General features: G+C 37.6%; 1 protein-coding gene across 10 annotated transcripts in view; it reads left to right on the top strand.

Annotated features, from left to right (window-relative positions):
* Positions 1-21,620, top strand: part of NTRK2 (neurotrophic receptor tyrosine kinase 2) — a 222,669-nt gene that overhangs the window by 46,158 nt on the left and 154,891 nt on the right. For 4 of the 10 annotated variants that reach the window (XM_081945225.1, XM_081945224.1, XM_081945228.1 and 1 more), the window contains 7 exons: positions 3,158-3,294; positions 4,576-4,708; positions 5,548-5,847; positions 9,889-9,939; positions 12,610-12,642; positions 16,216-16,319; positions 17,590-17,689. In XM_081945225.1, the coding sequence (XP_081801351.1) occupies positions 3,158-3,294; positions 4,576-4,708; positions 5,548-5,847; positions 9,889-9,939; positions 12,610-12,642; positions 16,216-16,319; positions 17,590-17,689 (858 nt within the window). The remainder of the gene's footprint in view (positions 1-3,157; positions 3,295-4,575; positions 4,709-5,547; positions 5,848-9,888; positions 9,940-12,609; positions 12,643-16,215; positions 16,320-17,589; positions 17,690-21,620) is intronic. The other 6 variants (XM_081945226.1, XM_081945227.1, XM_081945223.1 and 3 more) reach the window with 6 other exon arrangements.

Below are 21,620 nucleotides of genomic sequence, written 5' to 3'. Positions count from 1 at the left end.
GGTATTTTGAATAGAAGCTTGTAGCTATTTAGAAGCAGGATAAAAAGGGGGGTTCTTTCAGTTCAGATTTTATTTATTCATAACATTTCACAGAGGAAGGGCATTCACTATTCTAAGAGGTCGCCTTTTTTTTCCAATTACATAGCTCTGCAAAACTGTCCCCTTGCCTCCAAAAGCAACACTTCTGCTAAAGTGCCCCTTTTGTTAGGAACATAGGTATTTAGGTAGGCTTCTGTTGGACTTAGCTGGCAATTTTTTGGGGGGAAGGGGCTTAGCAGAAAGTTAATCAATTTATCTTTCAGTCATCCTTTTCCTTGGGGGTGCGAGGTGGGGGCTGATACGATAAAGCATAGATAACTCTCTGCTGACTTTTTGTGGATTATTTTCCATCTCACAGGAACGTAGATATCTTCAGCAATCCGAAATTGCCTAGATCCACTTCATTTGCTAGCCATATAATCATTCCCCTTCTCTGACTCCAACATGACCTTTTCCAGTAACTCTTTAGCATATTTTTATTTCCTTTCCCCTCTCTTGAGAGCCGTATGTATGTGAAAACTTTATCTGTTTTCTCTCAGTTTCTTCCCATCCTTAAGTTTATAATTGTGTATGTAGGAGATTATGTGACATAATGATAGTGGTATTCTGTTCCATTCTGTCGCTTAAATGGTAACTAGCATTATTTTTGCCTTTACTTTCTGAAATCGATGAAAAGGACTTAAGATCTGCGCAGATAGTTCAGATCTGCAGAAGCTCATTAGCCTGTAATTGGAAATTTATTTGTACATATTCATTCTCAAATACATACAAGATTTACCTTATGAAGTAGTATTCCAAATGACAAACTAAAGCAGCAGTATCAGAATATAATTTCATATATATATATATATTTAAAAAGAAATAAACAGATTTTGAAAGAAGAAAATTCCAAAGGCTCAGATTATTATCTCGGTTATCATTCCGAAAGTATCACATTTAAGTTAGTTTCTTCTGGAAAAAAAATACATTTCCAACTTTCATTATGTTCACAAGTTACTAGGCACCTATATTACAAAACAAATAACATATTTTCAAGTACATCTCACAAGGGCGGAACATCCCTGTCTAAGAAACTTAACAGTAGTCCACATGTTATTGCACAGTCCCCGAGACTTTCTATATAAGTTGGAACAGATAACAGTTATATAGGCATGTATTAATTTTCAATATTAGCAATGAGGAACAAAGCTTTTCAACTAGTTGTTTTTATGTTTCATGTAAAATATTTTATATCCAACTGTCATTTGTATGTAGAAACATTAAACATCTGATGAAATTGCATCAGTGGATGCTGTAAAATCTATTGCTTCCTATATATGTATGCAGTACATTTCCTTGGGTGTATTTGGTGTTGTTGAAAGAAATATCCTTCTGGGTTCAGTTCCAAGTGGGGCAGTGGTGGGTTCCAGATCCCGGTGCAACTGGTACGGTGCAACGGGGCCCGGCATCCACCACATGAACGTGCGCACACACGTGCAGCGCACACATGCATCCTTACCTCCTGTGACGCTCCGCGATGCTCCAGCTGCTCGGCAGAGCATCGTGCAGGCGTCATATGCTCCGTGCGCGGAAGCGCCGAAGAGCTCAAATACAGGTAAGGAGAGTGGGCAGGTGGGTGGGCCCTCCAGAGCAATGTACTGGAACGGTACCCGGTGCTCCTGGCAGGCGCCAGTATGCCTGTACTGGAGCGTACCACCTGCAACCCACCACTGACGTGAGCAGAACGACACTGGGAACATGGTGGATGTTTGGAAAAAATGGTTATCACCTTGCTGGGTGATGATGTAATGAAAGGGTCTTGGGCAATTCCTCCTATGGCTCTGCCTGAAGGAGATGTTGTTATGTAGAATAGACTGGCCAAGGTCTTAATGGCCCATTGACAAGGGGGGAGGAGCTGAGTTTCTGCCTCCCTTTTAGGGGAAATATTCTACCCTTTTAATATTTCCTAAAATATCTCATTTTCCTAGGAGAAGGGTGGGTGTCAACTTCCTACAGTGCATCAATATGTACGCCAGTTTACAAGAAATCAGTAGAATTTTTACACATGAACAAACTTTCATGTTGGATGAGTTCAGAAATCATTCCTTTTTTTTTGTACACATTCTACACAATTAAAACAGCACCCTACTTTTTCTAGGTTGATGTCAGAGTGGCCAGGGAAAAACAAAATTAGGCTTGGAGTTGAAAATGACAAGTCAGTATTTGTTGTGTGCTTTAAGTAAACACAAAGCAAAAATAAATCCAGACCTATTCTAGATCTTGTGGAGAGATTTGCTCCAAATATTGGGAAAAGGAAAGGATTTTTAAGAATAATCTGTGGTGCCTATAGTCCCTCCAGTGGCATAGTTGAATATTTAAACTGTAACCTAAATGATAGACTACTCCGTAGTGATCACTGCCACTGCAAGGGATGAATTACTTTGGAGATGTCTTCACTTGGGAGGAATGGAGAATAATCCAGTAAATCACATGATCTATATTTCCTTTGCACATTTTGATAAACATATTTAACTGAATGCAATAAGGAAGCAGGAATGAATAAAGAAAAGAAATACCTCATACTAGGTATTAAGGAAGTTTTACTTAAGACGGGGATAGCATCAAACAGTCATTGCTACTCAGAGGTGGTATTCAGCAGGTTCTGACCAGTTCTGGAGAACCGGTAGTGGAAATTTTGAGTAGTTTAGAGAACTGATAAATACCACCTCTGACTGACCCTGCCCCCATCTATTCTCTGCCTCCCGAGTCCTGGCAGTAACCTTCCCCTAGAGTGGGGAATGAATGAAGATTTTACAGTATCTTTCACCTGGAGTGGGGTGGGAATAGAGATTTTAACGTAACCTTCCTCTACCATGCCCGCCATGCCACGCCTTCCAAGCCACACCCACCAAGCCACGCCCACAGAACTGGTAGTAAAAATGTTGCTACTACATGAAACTGTCAGTAGAATGAAGTCCTTTTACTTTGTGAGGTTGTCTTAACAAATGAATTGGTACTCTGTTTATTTTAAAGTTCCGTTTTAATGCGCCAAAATATTGCTGTTAATTTCTGATAGCTGACAAACATATACCATACTATATATGTTCAGGTTTAAAAATATTTCTGTCTTACTCTCTAGGCATGCCTTCAGTCAAGTTGAATACACAAAATCTCACAGTTGTTGAAGGCAAAACTATCACTTTATATTGTGAAGCCACAGGAAGTCCATCACCAACGATAGCTTGGGTTTTCAATAATATTGTTTCAAAACATGAGGTAAGATTTTAATATTAAAATATGTATATTAGTCATGGCAAAACTCAAGTTTTGAATAGGCATTAATTTATCTTGGGTAGTCTTCATTTCTGCTGAAGCTCATTTTATCAAGGACATTTGGGTCCAGATCAGGGGTGGGTTCCTGCCAGTTGTAACCTCTTCAATAGAAGAGGTTCCACAAATCTACCATGCATATTAGAACCGGTTCCAGCTCCCTCCCCCCGCCCATCCGCACCATGCTTGCCCCGTCCGCCCCTCAATGATTGGCTGGCTCACCAATCGCGCCGCCCGCCTCTAAGAGTCCTATCTAAACCTTAAAGTCTTAAAGCTGTCAAGTTTGAACACCCCGGGGGGGGGGGCTTCTAAAGGGTTAGGGATGCAAGGGTCTTGTAACAGCTTTAAGACTTGCACACTTCAATGTCAGAGTTCCTGAGCCAACATGACTGGAGGAGAATTCTGGGAGTTGAAGTCCACAAATCTTAAAGTTGTCAAGTTTGAACACCCCTGGTTTTTTTTCTAAAGGGTTAGGGGTGCAAGGGTCTTGTAACTTGACAACTTTAAGACTTGCATGCTTCAAATGCAGTTTCTGGGCCAACATTTTGGTTGCTAAGCAAGAGCGTTGTTAAGTGAGTTTCACCACATTTTACAAGTTGGCCACGCTCACTCAGTCAGATGACTGCCAAGCCACTTCCACTTGGTCACATGGCTGGCAAGCTACTCCCACCTGGTTACATGGCCGGCAAGCCACTCCCACAAAGCAGGCCACACCTATAGAAGAGTTCTAAAAAATTTTGAAACCCACCAGTGGTCCAGATATAACTTTTTCAAAAGAGAATGCATAACTACCTGCTTCAGAATGGATGGCATTATACCTTTCCTTGAGGAAATGTTAATTTTCTCCTGAAATCATCTGGATATCTTGCTTTACTTCTTAAGGATCCAGGAAGGGCATGAAACAAGCTGGATAATGGGGAAAGTCAAATTACCAAAACCCTTTTCTACTCCCTTGGGCTCTACAAACCTATAGTATCATACCGTGTTTACCACAATGGATGCTGTCCAACTGCCATCCAAGGGGAACTGGGCATAATAGACGATCTGCAAAGAGGAAACAAGCAGTGCGTATATGGTGCTTGTTCCATATTAGTAATGAATAAGGTTTTGGAAAGTATTCTTATGTAAATTAGTTAAGTACATTTGTTGACATTAATAGTATGCAGAAAATCATTCTCATTCAATGGAAATTCTCTAAGCCTGTGTATTTCTTTGTATTCCTTCTAGAGTGATACAAATAAGAACCCCGCTACTTTTACTGTAAAGAATGTCTCATCAAGTGACAGTGGCATACAGATTTACTGTATAGCAGAAAATACTGTGGGTGAAGACCAAGCTTCTGTCGACCTCACTGTGTTCTGTATGTAAATAACTTTAGATAAAATTTTCATGTAGAAAATTGTTGCCTAATGAAAAAAAAAAGGGAATTAACATTTTGGAATTTATGCTGAATTTTTACAGAGAGAGAGAGATCGTTTATAAAATAAATATTTGCAAGAAATGAGTTAGGTTGAATAGAATACAGCTGGAGGGTCCTTGGAGATCTTCTAGTCCAGCCCCTTGCTCAAGCAGAAGAACCTATACTAGTGATGACTAACCTTTTTGTCGAGGCGTGCCAAAAGCAGAGGGAGTGGGGTGGGGTCGCACACATGTATGCCCACACCCATAATGCAATGCCTTCTCCCCATGCATGTGCCCACGTGCGCGCACACACACACCCACCGCACATGCACGCAGGTCTCACTGAAGCCTCCGGAATTCCAGTTTGCTCGTTGGGCTGCTTTTTGCCCCCCGGAGGCTTCAGGGAAGCCTCCTGAAGCCTCCGGAGGGAGAAAAACAGCCCACGGGCAACCCAGAAGTTAGTTCCCGAACTTCAGGTGGGCCCCATTGGGCTGTTTTTCACCCTACCCAGACTTCAGGGAAGCCTCCTGAAGCCTGGGGAGGGTGAAAGATGGCCCAATACACAAACTGAAAGTTTGGGAACAAACTTTAGGTAGTCAACAGAGGTGGTATGGGTCCTAGTCTAGCAACTCTTCTTCTAGATAACTTTTTAATTATACGCAATCAAGATTACTTTCAATTTTCATTCCTTCTACCTTTCTGCTTGTGTCTTAGCTTTATTTCAACAAGCTGACTGATTGTCAAAGAAGAGAATACATAAAAGACTCAGGTTATTTTTTCTCATTGTTCTTATTATAGTTGCACCAAATATCACGTTTCTTGAAATACCATATTCAGACCATCACTGGTGCATTCCATTCAGTGTGAGGGGAAATCCACAACCAGTCTTGACATGGCTGCACGATGGCGCTAAACTGAATGAATCAGAATATATCTGGACCAAAATACATGTTACCAATCGGACAGAATATCACGGCTGCCTTCAGCTGGACAATCCTACTCATGTCAACAATGGCAATTATACTTTGGTGGCACAGAACCAATATGGAAAAGATGAAGCCAACATCTCTGCTTATTTTATGGAAGATCCTGGAGGTAGTAAGTAATAATATAATTAAAACATTGTTGAAGTTTTAAGTAGGTTTTTAAAATATATACAGTATATAATGGCAGCATTAGGTATAAGGACATCCCTAAAAAGCAAGTGTTCATCTATTTACTTGCAAAAGTAAAGTTAATTTTAGTCCCGTACTATTAAGCTGAAAGGTCAGATGATTAAAATGCTAAAAAGCAAAGATATGCAAATATAATATAATCTTCCTCTAAGTGAAAAGCCTTAACTTTCCATGATGGCTTAAAGTATTTCTGCTTAAGATCTTTAGCCAATAATAGAATACTCTTATATAGTTAAATTCATAATAACAATAATATTTTCTTGTTTTCAATATTGCAGTACAAGATTAAAAGTACATTACTGCCACTAAAGGGAGCATTTTCCATCCATTTGCTTGCTTAATTTTTACTTTCTTTTTTTCCATCAGTCACCAGGGTCTACTTTTTGTAACTGATTAGATCAGATGGATTTAGCATAATTTCCTCAACATGAAATTACTGTTTTCCTTTGAATAAAAACAATTAAGTCTTCTTTTCAGATATACTTAAAGCTAATTGCATTTCTTATATTTATCTGTGATTTTCATTAAATGTGATTTAAGTCATATCATCTTTCTTTTTTATCACTACTGCTAGCAAAATTATTAATTATAGGAAACTCTTAAGAATGCTGGGATTTTTTTGTTTCTTCTGTGATGAATAGATCACATAAATGCAATCATAGTGGTGGAATGGTTTATAAATTTGCAGTACTATGGGAATGCTTAAAAAAGGTAGATTAATTGACTAGAGGTTGTCTGGCTATGTGTTATAATACATTTGGAGTAAACCAATTTGGGGAAGGCTGGGTAAGATTTTTTTTTTCTTCCCCTCAAGAAAAAAAAATGGTAATACATAAAGAGAAAAGAAATAAAAGTGGATTGAATGAGGACAGGAGATTTCTCTTATTCTCTTTATCTTGCAACTTATAAGAATATAAGGATAGAATAGTGCTTTATGCCTAATGCCAAGTGAAGAAGACTAACCTAAACGATGCATATAATTTACGAATGGCTTTATTACTCAATTTAATATATCTTTAACTTTAACAAAACCTCCTTGACTTCTGAACTTGGAACAGTTCATGCATGGAATGTAATTATCCCTAATAAGAAACAACAATAGATTATTTCAAATGTTGTAAAGGCATGTTCTCTGTTCCCCGTATTGTATTTTTCAAGCATAATAATAAATACTATGACCTGGATCTTGTACAGAGAATGATGGCATCTTGGGATAGTTGTCAAATATTTGATATCCTAGAAATGTGCTTGTGCAAATATATGATAGTTTGGGATTCAGAACAGAACAGAAAAACAGAGTTGGAAGTGAACTTGGAGGTCTTCTAGTCCAACTCTCTGATCAAGCAGGAGTCCCTGTATCATTTCATACAAATGGTTGTCCAACTTCTTCTTAAAAACTTCCAATGTTGGAGCACTCTCCAATTTCTGTAGGTTACTTATTGTTCTTTATAGTATAAGTAAGTATCAGCTACTTCTGATCTGCCTTAAAGATGTTCCCGCAGTGTTCTATACCGGATGCTCTAAATCATATTTCTTCTTCCAATCTAAGGTATCTTCATTGCCCTACAAAGCAGCCCTATGAGACTTCCTGTGCTGCAAAGTTGTGCTTTAAAATGGGGGAGGGGGGGGAGAGCCCTGAAAGGTGTAGATAAACTTGTACCCAGGGGCCTCACTCCTGCAGGAATATGTTTCAACATAATAAACATGCCACTCTTTTAGGCTCTGACCTAATTTTAGCATGCCAGAAACTAAAATTCTTTTTTTTGTTATGTAGTTGGATTATCATCCTTTTAAAAGGACATTAGAATAAACAGTATTTGTCCATCTTTTCCCATTATGTAAATAAAGATAAATGTGAAAAGATAAAATCTGCTGTGATTACATTCAAAGTTTTTGTTGCTATTTAAGATGAATACAAATCATTCTTGGAATCTTAGCATGGCTATTGTTTCTTTGCATTGTCATTGTGAATTGTACATTCTGCACAATGAAACATGACAAGTAGACCCACACCCTGGTATTATATTCATTTCCATGCCTACGTGCTAGCATTAAATGTTACTGGATGTTTAATGAGCAGGAATATGCTCCTTGAGATTAGAATTGATTTTATGTCATCATAGAACTGACAAATACTTGAATAACAGTGGGATCTTATGCTTGTATACTCATATGTCAGTTTCACTGAGTTTAGTGAGGCATATTCTCACTGAATCTTTAAAAGTGTGTACAAAATTGCAGATTTGGAGGGTATAAGGTACATCTATCTACTTTTTAAGTGTAATTATCACAATCAAACTCAGAAGATCAGTTTCATCTCAAAGATGAAAACATATAATGTATGCTAAGATTCTGTACTGAGAGAGACAGGTAGTTAATTATGCTAATGTCTGTTATGTAAATATTTCAATAGGTATGTATAAAATCTAGCAACTATGTTCTGTCTGTTAAAGTCTATTGATGCATGTTACTATGACTAAGAAAATGGTTAGAGCTATGCAGATATAAAATAGGTCTATTAAACAAATAAGAGCCTTTTATTGTCAATGGTTTATGGGATGCAGTAAACAATCTACAACCAGCTATTTTATTGTTAGTCCCTGAACAAGAGGAAAAGTGTACAATTAACCCTAAATAGAGTAGTGCAACATAGGAAGGGAATTCATTCCGTCCTTCTTTGTTGTTTGGGAGGATTAAGTGGGGAAAGAAAATAATTTCTAATTTCCCGTAGAACTTTCATATGCAAGGTTTTTTTCAAGAAAGTATTGGCTTCATTGTACTTTTTAATTATATTTCAAGCCATTTTTAGAATGTTCTAAGGTTGCACCCATTTTTCATACAAAACTATCACATTGATGTTAGAAAATAATAATACGTTTCAAATATAATTATATGTAATTTCTATTACTAATATTTAAACCAGTTAGTCTTAGAGACAAGTTCATTATCCAGATAATTTGTTAATATAAAATATGTACATAAAACTGTACAGAAGATATATTTTTTGGTCTAGGCATAAAATTTTGGCTTCTGTTCTTCTTCAGAGTAGGCAGTAATATTTTTTCATTATTATGATTATTGAAATTGTTCCAAAAGTTTCTAAATAAGTAATAGAGGATTAGAATACCAATCTACTTTTAAAGTAGGAGACGAAAAATGGTTTTTGAAACAAATGAAAAAAGTCAAACACTTGTTATATTCCTATTTTTTAAAATATGCCTTCTATTGGCAAGTTCTGATAATTTTCGTGATAACTACAATTAACAATAAAATCACAATTTTTAAAATTTGGACTAACTCAAAAAGAGAAACGAGAAAACTCAAAAAGAGAAATGAAAATATCATCTGGGTCTGGATTCCTCACTGGGATGTATTTATTGTTGCTTTCTTCCCCAGCTGTATAGTAGTTGGAGAACTACTATACAGTATATAGGTCAGTTAAGTGACAGAAATCTTCTAATGGCATTGGTATGCCCTGATCTCTATGCAGTGATTCTTCTATGTGGAACCATAAGGCTTCACTAGCACCAAAGAACTGAGTTCTCAAATTTCTGCAAAGTCTTCTAGACCAGTGGCCCCCAACCTTTTAGACCCCAGGGACTGGTTCCGTAGAGAGGTTTTTCTGAGAACCAGAGTGGGCATAGTTTTACATGCTGCCTGCATCCTGTGGATAGAGCTTTGCTTGATTGCATGGCCCAGTTTCTGTCATGCCATGGCCTAGTGCCGGTCCATGGTTGGGGACCCCTAGTCTAGACTCCTTCCTTTCCCAAGAAAGTTAAGACAAAAATAGTCATCAGAAGAAGTCAGTATGAATAAACTAAAGTCTTCCTTTCAGCACCTCCCTTTTTTTTCTGGAAAAGCTTATAGTGCCTTTCCCTTTGAACCTCAAGAACAGGTGGGACAGGTCTTTCAGGTAGGCACTTTAGTGTCTCATGAGTAAGCTCACAGAGCTCTTCCTCCACAGAGCAATACCTGGAATGCTGGTTTCCAACCCCAGATGAGACAGAACTTACAGGTAGGCAACCCAGAGTCTCATAAGCAAGCTCATGTGAGAATTCCTCATAGGCACATAACATATATTATGATATGCATTTATTTTCTCCAGTGACTAGTAAAATGATCAAGAAATAATTAATATAGTACAAATAATAAGTATGCTACCTGCATAAGTTGAAACAGGTGCAAAGCAGGGGTGTGTGCAAACCAAGAAGTTGTGTTCTCAGCTCAGAAAAAATACAGTCCCGCTCAGAACATAGGAGTGGATTGTGTTCTGACAAACAGAAATTGAAATATCTCAAATGTTTTGTCATCTGAACAATCTGAACTTGAAGTAACCCTTTTACTCCCTTGTTTAGTATCCTAGGTGGCGTAGCAGTCTGCGTTGAACGCTATGTACAACGTGGTGTGCAGAAAAAATGATCAAGGAAATGATATTTAATCTTTTCTTCAACATTATAACAATTTCCAAAACAAATTATGTAAGCAACAATTGTTTCAATGCTTTCTGTAGCCAGTGCTTGCACAACAGCCACAGAACTGATCTCAGCCAAAGAGTGACACCAGTAGATGAATTTCAGCACAACCCATTTATCATGTCACAACAGCAAAATATATGCTTTTTTTCCTTACATAATATTTCTGTAAAGCTCCCCGTATAACTAAAGCAATGTAGTTCTTGTATTTGACAGTGTGAAAACTGAAAAACAGAACAATGTTATCTGTACAACCTATACATCATGCACATTTCTACGCTTGGCAGTGTGCCTAAAAAAGGAAACAAAACATATGACACATTGGGCAGCTACATAACTTAAAACTCAATTTCAGTTTCTTCACAGCAAAGAATGTAAAAACAATAGAAAATTTAACTATCAGAAAATGATAAGTCTTTTTCTATGTGCAGTTGGTTGGCCTTTCCAAATGTCCTCAGCTGAACAGCACATAAAATTAGAGGTGGTACACTCTATGTAAATTTAGTGAGTTAGTGATGGGCCTAGCCACATCATCAGTGCCAATTAATGAATGTTGTGATAAGGTGTAACTGCCTGTCAGTCTGGAGGGTGAGGGTAAGGTTTGATATTTAATCACCCTCAATTGGCTATTTAGGAAGTTCAATAGCCAATATGTACATGTACCAGGAAAATGATATGCACTGTGTACCAATAAGTTACAATAATTGAATTGAATTATCCTCAAATAAAGAACCACTTCTGAGTTGGGAGCACATTTGAGGGAATGGAGGGAACTAAATGTAGAAGTATAATTAAAGGTAAATGAAAAACACAAGAGGAATAGGAATCCCTTTCCTACTTTCTTTCTTCTTAACCTATTGATTCACTAATTAATTAACCTACACAGTATGATTAACTTTGGAGCATAAGATGGGAGGGTAATTGTCTAGGCAAGCAACAGTACATTCATCTATGAATTTCAGTCTCAAAATCTGACTATAGTGTTTAACTTCTTTCTCCATTCCAGGAGCAACGGAATGGAGTGGCTTCAACAATTTTGAGCATGTGACTTTCACTCTATCTTATCCTCTCCTTAAGTAGTTGTGCCTATTATTTTATGATCTATGCACTTTCCAAGTTTCTATGTTTTTAAGGAAATTAAAAACAAAAAGTGTGGAATGTTGGAGCACTCAAAATTTGAAACAAACACCCCACTTTGTTCCAAGCATAGAACAAAGCACTAGAATATGGTGTGTGTGTGTTTTTTCCAGAACTTGGAGTGTTCCAAGCTAGGATATATCTCTAATGCAAACACATGTTACATGTTTGGATTTATTTGTCCATCAGATAATTGGGGGTGGGGTGTGAAGACAGGCTTCCCAAATTAGGCTAATCTTGTGACAGTAGCATTACAGAAGAAAATTGTCTTTGTTGATCTTCAGTAAAAAGTGAATTTTTTTTTCTTGACACAGATGTTGATTTTATGGACTGAAAATCTTTTATTTTCAAGCTTAAATTTGCACAGCAGATTTCAAATGAATGACCAATTTTTTTAAAAAAGTGTAATGTACAAAACATGTTTAGTATCACAACCTTCCCTAACATGGTATCTTCCTAAATGTATTTTACTATAGTTGTCAGATTTTATTAATTGTGAATTATGGAAATTGTATTGCAACATACTTGGAAGGCACTAAGTAAGGGAAGCCTGCATTAAGGAATGGTGTGGAACTATTCAGACTGTTGTATTATTTTCTTTATTTCAGAAAAATATTGTTTTATACTTATAGATTCTCTGATAGAAATGATCCCAATTAAAATCTGAATTCTAATTTTATGAAAATTGTCGAATTAGTATATTATCAAAGTGAAATCCATTTGTGGAGTAAATCTGTGGAGTAAATATTGTCTCCCTACTACAGTCCTCCTTCATGCACTTACTCCCATCATGGAGTATGAAGTGTCATTCCAGATCTGAGTTCATGCAAGGCCTGCACTAGGGAGAAATAAATAGGAATACCTTGCTATATCCCTATAAAAGGGATCACTTTTGGTTTGGGATTTTGCTTCCATGGCCAGGAAAATGTAGAATTAATTGTTTGCTTCTGGCAATGGTAAACTCAGTTCTGCATTAAATATAAAGTAGTTTGCATGCCTAAATGTGATGCAATTACACAAGTTGTTTCTGTTAACTACGCCGCTATGATATATTTCTTTTTCTTTCTGTTCTGTAGGTAGCCCGTTCTATGATCATCCTGGTTACATTGGTATATTTTCATTTTCTATTTTATATATATCTATATCTGTATAAATATGTATGCAACATGTAATAATTAAATGTTTGAAAGACAAGATAGATGTTATACTCTGATGTGATTTGCATGCTGTTTAAGTATCACTAGAAATATTTATGTTAGGAGTGATTCAGCCACAGTTAACATTTTTAGTATCATTAATTTGAACTTTGAAGATGTTGACATATACTTAATCCTTTCATTAAAATGATGGTGCTATCTTGCTGATTTCTCTAAATCAGAATATTTTTTGCAAATGAAGGTGGATATGCACATCCCAGGATAATGTTGCAAGATCCAATTGGTTGGTCACCTGGATTAGAGTTTTTGTCTTCTAGCACCAGTCTGAAATTTTGGAAGACAAAACCTCTAGTCCCGGTGGCCGACCTAGATTGGATCTTGAAGAATAATTTTATTCATTATATTCATTTAAAATGTCAGGACATCACCAGTGGTTCACCTCGAAATGCTTTGGCAAAAGACATAATTATGCAGTAATATTAAATTCATTGTGATACAATAGTAAAAAAAATCCCCATTCCAATTTCTTAGTGTTCATAGAGAGGTCATGTAATTTTTATTTTTTATATATATTTTGATCAATCTTGACAACAAATCTTGTTTTATTTTTGAGATCTTAATGCCCTTCAACCCAAAGAGAAAATATACTGAATTAGCATGAGATAATCCATTTTAAAAAATTATTATTATTTTTTATTATGCAATTTCTGAGATAATCCATTTTTTTATTTGTTGTTATTAATTTCAGTGCACAATATGGAACAAAAGTTGTACAATGTATAGTGAGGTATCCAGTGTTATTAATAAATAACAAATTAATATATTTCTCAGAGCACTGTTTAAATTTCAACGTGCTTTGAATTTTCAGTTTTTTAATACAAATTTTGTCTGGTAACTTTATCATCATTTCCTTTTATATAAAGAAAGTTAAGGCTTCAATCCTATACATATTTATCTGTAAGTAGGGATTTTTAAAGAAAAACTTCGCTTACTGAGAAATGGCAGGACTATCTAAGCTAGTGGAATTATTTTAAAGAACACTAAGTAGTTCTCAATTAGTTTTAGAATCCATACTTTTATTTCATAATAAAATTGGACTGTTTCATAAGATCAATAAACTATATTTTTCTTTCACATGCCTTTATATTATTATAAATATTAAAATTACAATCAAATTTTCTACTAACTGAAGGAAAAACTCATCTTGATTTGCATTGACTGAAGACTGAAATCTGATGTCTACTTAAGTTTCTCATTTAAAGACTAATAATACTGTATGTAGGACTCACGTACTAATTAAAAGTGCAGTGATATTATTAGGCACATATTTAAAGTTCAATCTTTTTGTATAATTACATTCATCCTTTTGAATATGAAAGTCCATCTTAAACAATGTTTCTATACTCTCTTATGTGCTGCCAAATTAGGAGAGCTGCTTTATCCTGATAAATAAATACATATTTTTAATTGTGAATTAGTCAGCCTAAAAGTTAAAGGAATATGGCTTTATTCCATATCATTAAAATTGTATATATTGAATTATAAATGATTCACAAAAAGATTCAAAATTTAGAAAACAAAAGGAATAAACAAAACTACTATAATATAGAGCTCTTTCTTTCAGGACTTCAGTCATCCATTCTTTTCTCCCTAATCTCAGTTTTCATTTCTTACCCGCTTTTCCACCCCTTTAATAGTTAGTTAGCATTCCAGGGACATTGAATAAAGGATTACAGGTTGCTTTGGGTCTCCCTGCCCTTCCCTAGTGCTAAAATCAATTTGCTCTATAATATTTATGGAAAGTGATGGAAACCAATAGAAATTGTGCTTTATAACAGAAAATAGGCCTCATCTGAAATAGGTTTTAATTAATTAATTTAATTAATTAACCTTTAATACATTTCCCCCTATTAAATCTAGCAGCATTGCATTTATATCAACCATTGCTCTCTCTTACAATTATCTTCATAGCAGAACATCAGAAAGTCTTTTCCCCCACTTGGCTGGGCGCATTTTGCAATCATCACAGTATGCAGTTGTGGTAGAACTAGGTATGTGAAGGGATCTCATGCATATTGGACTCCCTAGACAAGAAATATTGGACAAATTCAGGAAACAGTTGCATTTTCTTTCCTCCAGTGAAGTGACTGGATATTTTTTTTACTCTAGTGGAATGCAGATTTGATCAATAAGTAATTATCCTTTAAGCTGGCAAAACTTCATTAAATTCAGTGCTAGAATTCTAATTTAAATAAGAGAAAATAGCAACATATACACTGTTTGGGTTCTTTAGGTCTGAACCTTTATAGTTTTAAATATTTTAAGAGTCCATCTTTGGGGTGGTTTATTAGAATAGAATGGAATAGAATAGAATAGAATAGAATAGAATTCTTTATTTGCCACACAAGGTCAACGTGTGATTGGACACACAAGGAATTTGCCTTTGATGAATATGCTCTCAATGTACATAAAGGAGAAAAAGAAATTTTTTTAAAATCAAGAATCATAAGATACAACACTTAGTGATAGTCATAGGTTACTAATAATCAAATCATACTAGGAAAAAAGTATTTTAATGATTAAAATAGAGTATAGTAGCAATACATATTAAAATATTATCTAAGATTTTATATTTCTAGATACTTGATATTTTTATGCTATTAAGTGTGGTGAAACATGTTTTCAGATTGTATACAAAATTAAGAAAGTTCTCTTCTTAGAAGAGGAGAGAAAAAGGGAGAACGCTTGGAGTCTAATATTTGTATGGACTTACAGAGGGCTAATATCACATTTAATCCTGACTCAGTGTTAGAGGCTAAGTTAGTTCCATCGACTTCTTTTTCTTCCTCCTTCCCACCCACCTCCCCAAACTGTCAAAAGTTATATTAAAATAGTTGCCAGCAATACAAATACACTTGCTAAAGGATAAGGGATAGGAAACAAGATCTTTCAGAAAAGTCAAAATGTTTTATATAGTTTGGGAGGACAATGACATTATATAAAGTGATTCCCTAATAATAAAACAAAGAATTCATATGAGTAAAATTATTACTTTTGCTCGATCAGTTTCTAGTCTTAGATCTGGATGCATCATTTCCTCCCACCCCAAAAGTCATTAAAATTATATAAAAGAGTGAACTCAAGCTATAAAAGTGTTATATAAAAACATTTTGCATGGTACCACCTGGTACAAAGTGAACTAAATATTCCCTTTAATGTTTATATAATTACACCGAACATTCTACTGAGGATCCTTATTTTTAGTTTTCAGAATTCTCAATCCATGTGATGAGATATTTCTCCTTTAAATATCTGCACATCTCTTCCGTCCTGTAATCTTCATTCTGACTTCACGAACTGTAGTCCTAAACAAGTCATATAGCAATGTGGCAAATAAGTAGACAGAATTGAATCGTGTGTTCCTAAATCTTTGCAAATTTTATTTGTAAGTGTTTAGCTTTTTTAGCAGACACACACAAAAACTTTACAATACTTAAAAGAAAATAAATATGTTCTTTCTCTTAGAAGATTATGGAACACCAACAAATGATTTTGAAGACACTACAAATAATAGTAACCAAGTTACTTCTACGGATGTGTCAAACAAAGACAATGAAGATAGCATCACTGTAAGTATAAACATCATTTCCTGGTTTGTAATCACAATAGACTTTCCGACTAAAAATCTAGTTGGCCTAGAATATTTTAGCTTGCAACAAGACATTATTTTGCATGTGCCCTGGAGCATTTAGCTGTGGTTTTGTAACTTGAAGCAATTTTTAAGGACAAGCTGGTCAAATTTAGACATAACTTTATTTACATAATTTGATTCATGCATTTCAGCTGATAGTAGGAAATGGTGGCTCCCAAACCACAAGAATGCAGCTTTCATTTACACGTTGAACTTGTTTTCTTAAGCATGAAAAATAAAGCATAACTGAAAGGCTGCAGTGTACCCTGAAATAATTGAAATGACTAGAAAGTTGGCACATGGTGGTTTAAAATCATGTTCACATTTCCTTCGTTTAATTTTCTGCAGCGTTGTGTCTTCCTCCTGAGCTTGGATTACAGTCTCCAGATGTTTATGCTTTGATTTTACTAGTAAGCTCGGAGTTCTGGTACTTGTAGTCCAAGCACATTTAGAAGGTGCCAAGTTAGAGAAGCTATGTAAGCACTAAAGTTCTAGTCCTGCCTTAGGCACAATAACAGGATGTCCTTGGCCCAGTCACGTTCTCTCAGCCCTAGGAAGGAGGCAATGGCAAACCACTTCTGAAAACTCTTGTCAAGAAAACTGCAGGGATTTGTCAAGGCAGTCTCTGATAATCAGACATGATTGAATGGAAGAAACACCCCACCAACCCACCCATTCTATATGTTTGAGAATTTTGCCAATATATTATATTAATATTAATAGCTAATAATCTAATTACCATATTTTTTGGTGTATAAAACTCACCGGATTATAAGACACAGCAAGATTTTGAAGAGGCAAATTTTTTAAAAAGTTTTTGCACTCTGCAGACTTCCTAAAACGGGCCCATTTTTTGTCAAAAAAAAGGGCATGCATAGCTATTAGGAGGCTTGTAGAGTGCTCCTTGGGGCTGGGGGGGGGGGCAAAAATGAGAAAAACGGCCCATTTTTCGTTCATTTTTGCCTTCCCCAGGAACGCTCTGGAAGTCTCCTAAAGGCTATACACTGCCATTTTTGCAAAGGGGACGAGATTTCGGGAGGCCAAAAATGATGTATTCACTGTATAAAACGCGCCCAGATTTTCACCCTCTTTTTTGAGGGAAAAAGGTGCATCCTATAATCCCAAAAATACGGTAATGTTTTTAGAACAGTGAAACTTGGAAAAATTGTGCAGTTTGATTTATTGTTGCTTGTTTTTTTTTTTCTTAGGTGTATGTTGTAGTGGGGATTGCTGCATTGGTGTGCACTGGCTTAGTTATTATGCTCATTATTCTCAAGTTTGGAAGACATTCTAAGTTTGGTATGAAAGGTAAGACGACTGCTTTTAATTCTTCTTTCCATATGTTTCTCTGCTGGTTGTTTTACGTAATTATTTAGACAATTAGATGTATACATGTTTGTTCTCCTATTCAAAATGGTTATTCAAATTGTTTAAACGTGTAAAGGTAACAGTGCAACATTTCTTTTGAATTCCGTGATTTGCAGTGGATTGATATATGGTAATTGGTTCTGACATACAGAAATTGATTTACCTGCAATGCAGGTTCCACTTCACTTGACATATAGTAATATGTTTTGCAATAAATATTATAGTTATTTTATTTTTGAATAACTTTTCATATGAAATCTGGGGATTTCAAATGGGATAAGCTCCTTTACCTCAACATTTCCTCAACACCCCCCATTTTCCTCTCTGACCAACCTGGCAATGACCATGTTTCTTCTCCATGCTAACCAGCATTGGTTTTTAATCCATGAATCCTTAAGATAAGGGCATGAAGTCCCATCTTCAGTTCTAAACAACTATACAATTCTGATCTGATTACATTCCTCCAAGAAAGTAGGTACTATTTATTCCTAAAATAGACTTAATTGCTATGTAAGGGAGTTCTCCCACTGTAAAAGAACCAGCATAAGTATAGATAAAGGAAGTATATGCAAAGAATATACATGAGTCTGTTTTAGGTCCTTCTTTCACCAGTTTTCTTATCATAATGAGCTGACTTTTGTGTCAAGTAAGTTTTTCATTAAAAAAGGAAAAATATTTTTATTTTCAAGATTGCAATGAAAGTCAAACTCTCCTGACATTCCTGTGTTGATAAAATCAGCTGAAAACCCACATTGTTGTTCATGCAAGTTCTTTACTTAAAAAGAATCTAGAACAGAGCAGATCAGAGCAGCAGTGCCTGCATGATAGATGGTCCAGTGAAAATTGGCTTTAATCCATGAACTATAGAAGAAATTACTGAGGAAAAGGGGTGCAGAGAAACTGCAGACATCACATCTAATGTCAAGGTCTTAGCCTAGGTCAGTGGGTCTTAAACTGGGGTATATTCTGGGGGTAATTTGCAATTGTTTTTTAAGTCAAGGATCCAATTTGGGATTACCATTGCTATGATGCTTGTGAAAATAATAAGAGTTTAATTTTTCCCCCTGTGGTAATGACATTATTCAAGCCCAGGAAAAAGGTATTTGCCTGAAACAGTTTAAGAACCACTGTTCTGTTAGATACTTGCTCTAACTACAGTGGTTTCCATCAAGGTTCTCTGTTCTGGCGGGAACAGAGGTTTAATCCTATTGGTCGAAGGGTCTGACATCTCCCTATAAAAGGACTGCTGTCAGACTCAACCTTTGCTGGATTGTTCTCACTTGTTGTACTTAATAAAGAGCTGCTGTTACCGTTAAGCCTATGTGTGCCTATCCATTATCCAATCTAACACTGGCGACGAAGGTGGGATTGGAAGGCAACTAGGCGAACCGAAAGAGCGTAGCAATCCAGCAAGTACATCCAACCCAGAGCTCAGCGCGGCTTTGAGCAGTCATTTTTGAGCGGCAAACTCAAAACACCCTCTGAACACAAAATGGACATGCACACCCCACCCACTCCATATGACCCAGTCACCAAGCACTGGGACTCATACATGCTACGATTTGACTGCTTCCTCGAGGCAAACGACCTTATGGGCCTTTCTGAAGGTCGCAAGAACATGTTCCTTGGGTACTGTGGCCCGGAAGTGTTTGAGAGGGCGAAAGACCTCTCTGAGTCGACACCGCTACAATCAGTCGCCTGGTCCACGCTTCAACAGATGCTAAGGACCCACTATGCGCCCAAGCCATCCAAGCACTTTTGTTGGCATGAATTTAACGTCAGAAACCAGAAGGAGGGTGAGTCAATTAACAAGTACATTGTGGCGCTCCACAAGGCCGCAGCATACTGCGAATTCCGAAACCTGGATGAGCTGATTCTGGACCGCATAATTTGCGGAGTACGGGACATTAACCTACAAAGGAGGTTACTCGCTAAATCTAACCTCACTCTACAGATTGCTTTGTACGAAGCCAGGGCGTCGAATCAGCCGTCAAATCTACTGAGACTCTGCAGCGCCAAAGTGCTCCACAAGATGCGTGAAAGAGTACACACGTACATTGCGAAGCTGCAGAGCCTGAGAGCGAAGAAGGCAAAGAAGATGAAAGCTGCCGCATGCGCAGTATCCATGCCCAGCAGGCGCACAAATTCAAAATGTGTCTCCCGCCTTGCTCTAGCTGCGGAGGAGACCATGCCAGATTGGCTTGCCATTTCTGCGACACAACCTGCCAGCACTGCGAGCGAAAGGGGCACATCACCAAGGTGTACTGGAGTGAATTCCCTGCCACTGCCTGGCAGCCTAGAAGCACACCAAACCGCCAGCAGAAGCCCAGCCAAGGGACCTGGCAGAAGCCACCAGGGTGCTCAGAGGGCGACAATAGAGTCACCTACCACACTTCAATCGGCCAAGTCCGCACCAGGCGGCCAAAAAAGCTGAAGACCACAGTCCTCATCGAGGACTCTCCATGTGAGATGGAGATCGACACTGGATCATCAGTGAAACAGGCTATCCCTAGTCTAAAGAAGCAGCATCTTCGCACCCCTGATATCCGCCTACGCGATTACCAGGGAAACTGGGTCCCCATCGTGGGCCAAGACACCTTCCAGGTGAAGTTCAAGCAGTTCGGCAGGAAACTCCCAGTGACAGTGGTCAGCAACCTGCAGAGCCTTCTAGGTGGCCTAGAGGTCACCGGTATCAACGCCTTGAAAGACAATGGCGCTGAAGCATCTTTAAGGAGTTTGAGGATGTCTTCAGCACCAGTCTGAGTAAGTAGGTGGGGACTCCAATTTCCTTTAGTTTGGACCCCAACATAGCCCCAATAAGGTTAAAACCCAGGAGAGTACCTTTTGCTCTCTGCCCCAAAATTGACAGGGAAATTGTAAGGCTCATAGGCAAGGAAATCTTAGAGCCGGTCGATCACACACGCTGGAGACCCCTATAGTGACACCTGTCAAATCTGACGGGTCTGTCCGCATCTGCATGGTCTACAAGTGCACAATAAATAAAGCGCTACAACAAAGCGCCTACCCTGTACCCATTGTACAGCACTTCCTTCATTCATTAGGCCCTGGAAACACTTTCGCTAAATTGGACATGGTGCAGGCATACCAACAATTGCCTGCAAATGGTGCTACGGCGGAGGCCCAAAACATTGTGACGCACAGAGGTGCATTCAAATGTCACTACCTGCAATTGAGCATTAGTATTGCCCCTGACTGTTGCAAAGCGTCATGGAATGCCTTTTGCAGGGGATTCCAGGAGTCGTCCCCTGTTTCAACGACATCTTGGTATCAGCTGCAAACGAGGCGCAACTTTTAAAATGTGTACGAACAGTTTTGGCTTGAATTAGAGACAAAGGCCTCTGTCTGAAAAAAGAGAAATGCCAAATAAATGTGCCTAGGGTTGAATTCCTAGGGTACCTTATCGATGGCTCTGGGATTCACCCTACCACACAAAAAATCAAAGCAATTCAGGACGCCCCCACACCTCGCAATCAAACCGAGCTGCAGGCGTTCCTCGGGCTCCTTAATTTCTACAGTGTCTTTCTTAAACAGAAAGCCACCGTTGTTGAGCCCTTACACCATCTCCTGGCTAAGAACACAAAGTGGTCCTGCGGAAAAGCCGAGGCTGCCCCATTTGCCATGGTAAAACAACTCCTGTCGGCGGATTCCTTCCTCGTACAGTACAGCCAGATCCTGCTGTTGTTGCTGACCTGTGACGCTTCCCCGTTCAGCATTGGCGCCATCCTCAGCCACTGCATGCCCAACAGAACTGAAGCCCCTATTGCATTTTACTCCAGGACCTTGTCCGCCGCAGAGCAGAACTACAGCCAGCTGGACCATGAGGCTTTGCTGCAGTGGCCGGAGTAAAGAA

Source organism: Natrix helvetica (assembly GCF_964273705.1).
Source record: "Natrix helvetica genome assembly, chromosome: 2".
In the NCBI taxonomy this organism is placed as follows: Eukaryota; Metazoa; Chordata; class Lepidosauria; order Squamata; family Natricidae; genus Natrix; species Natrix helvetica.
The sequence above is the reverse complement of the archived record's forward strand: the minus strand, read 5'-3'. Positions and strand labels throughout refer to the sequence as shown.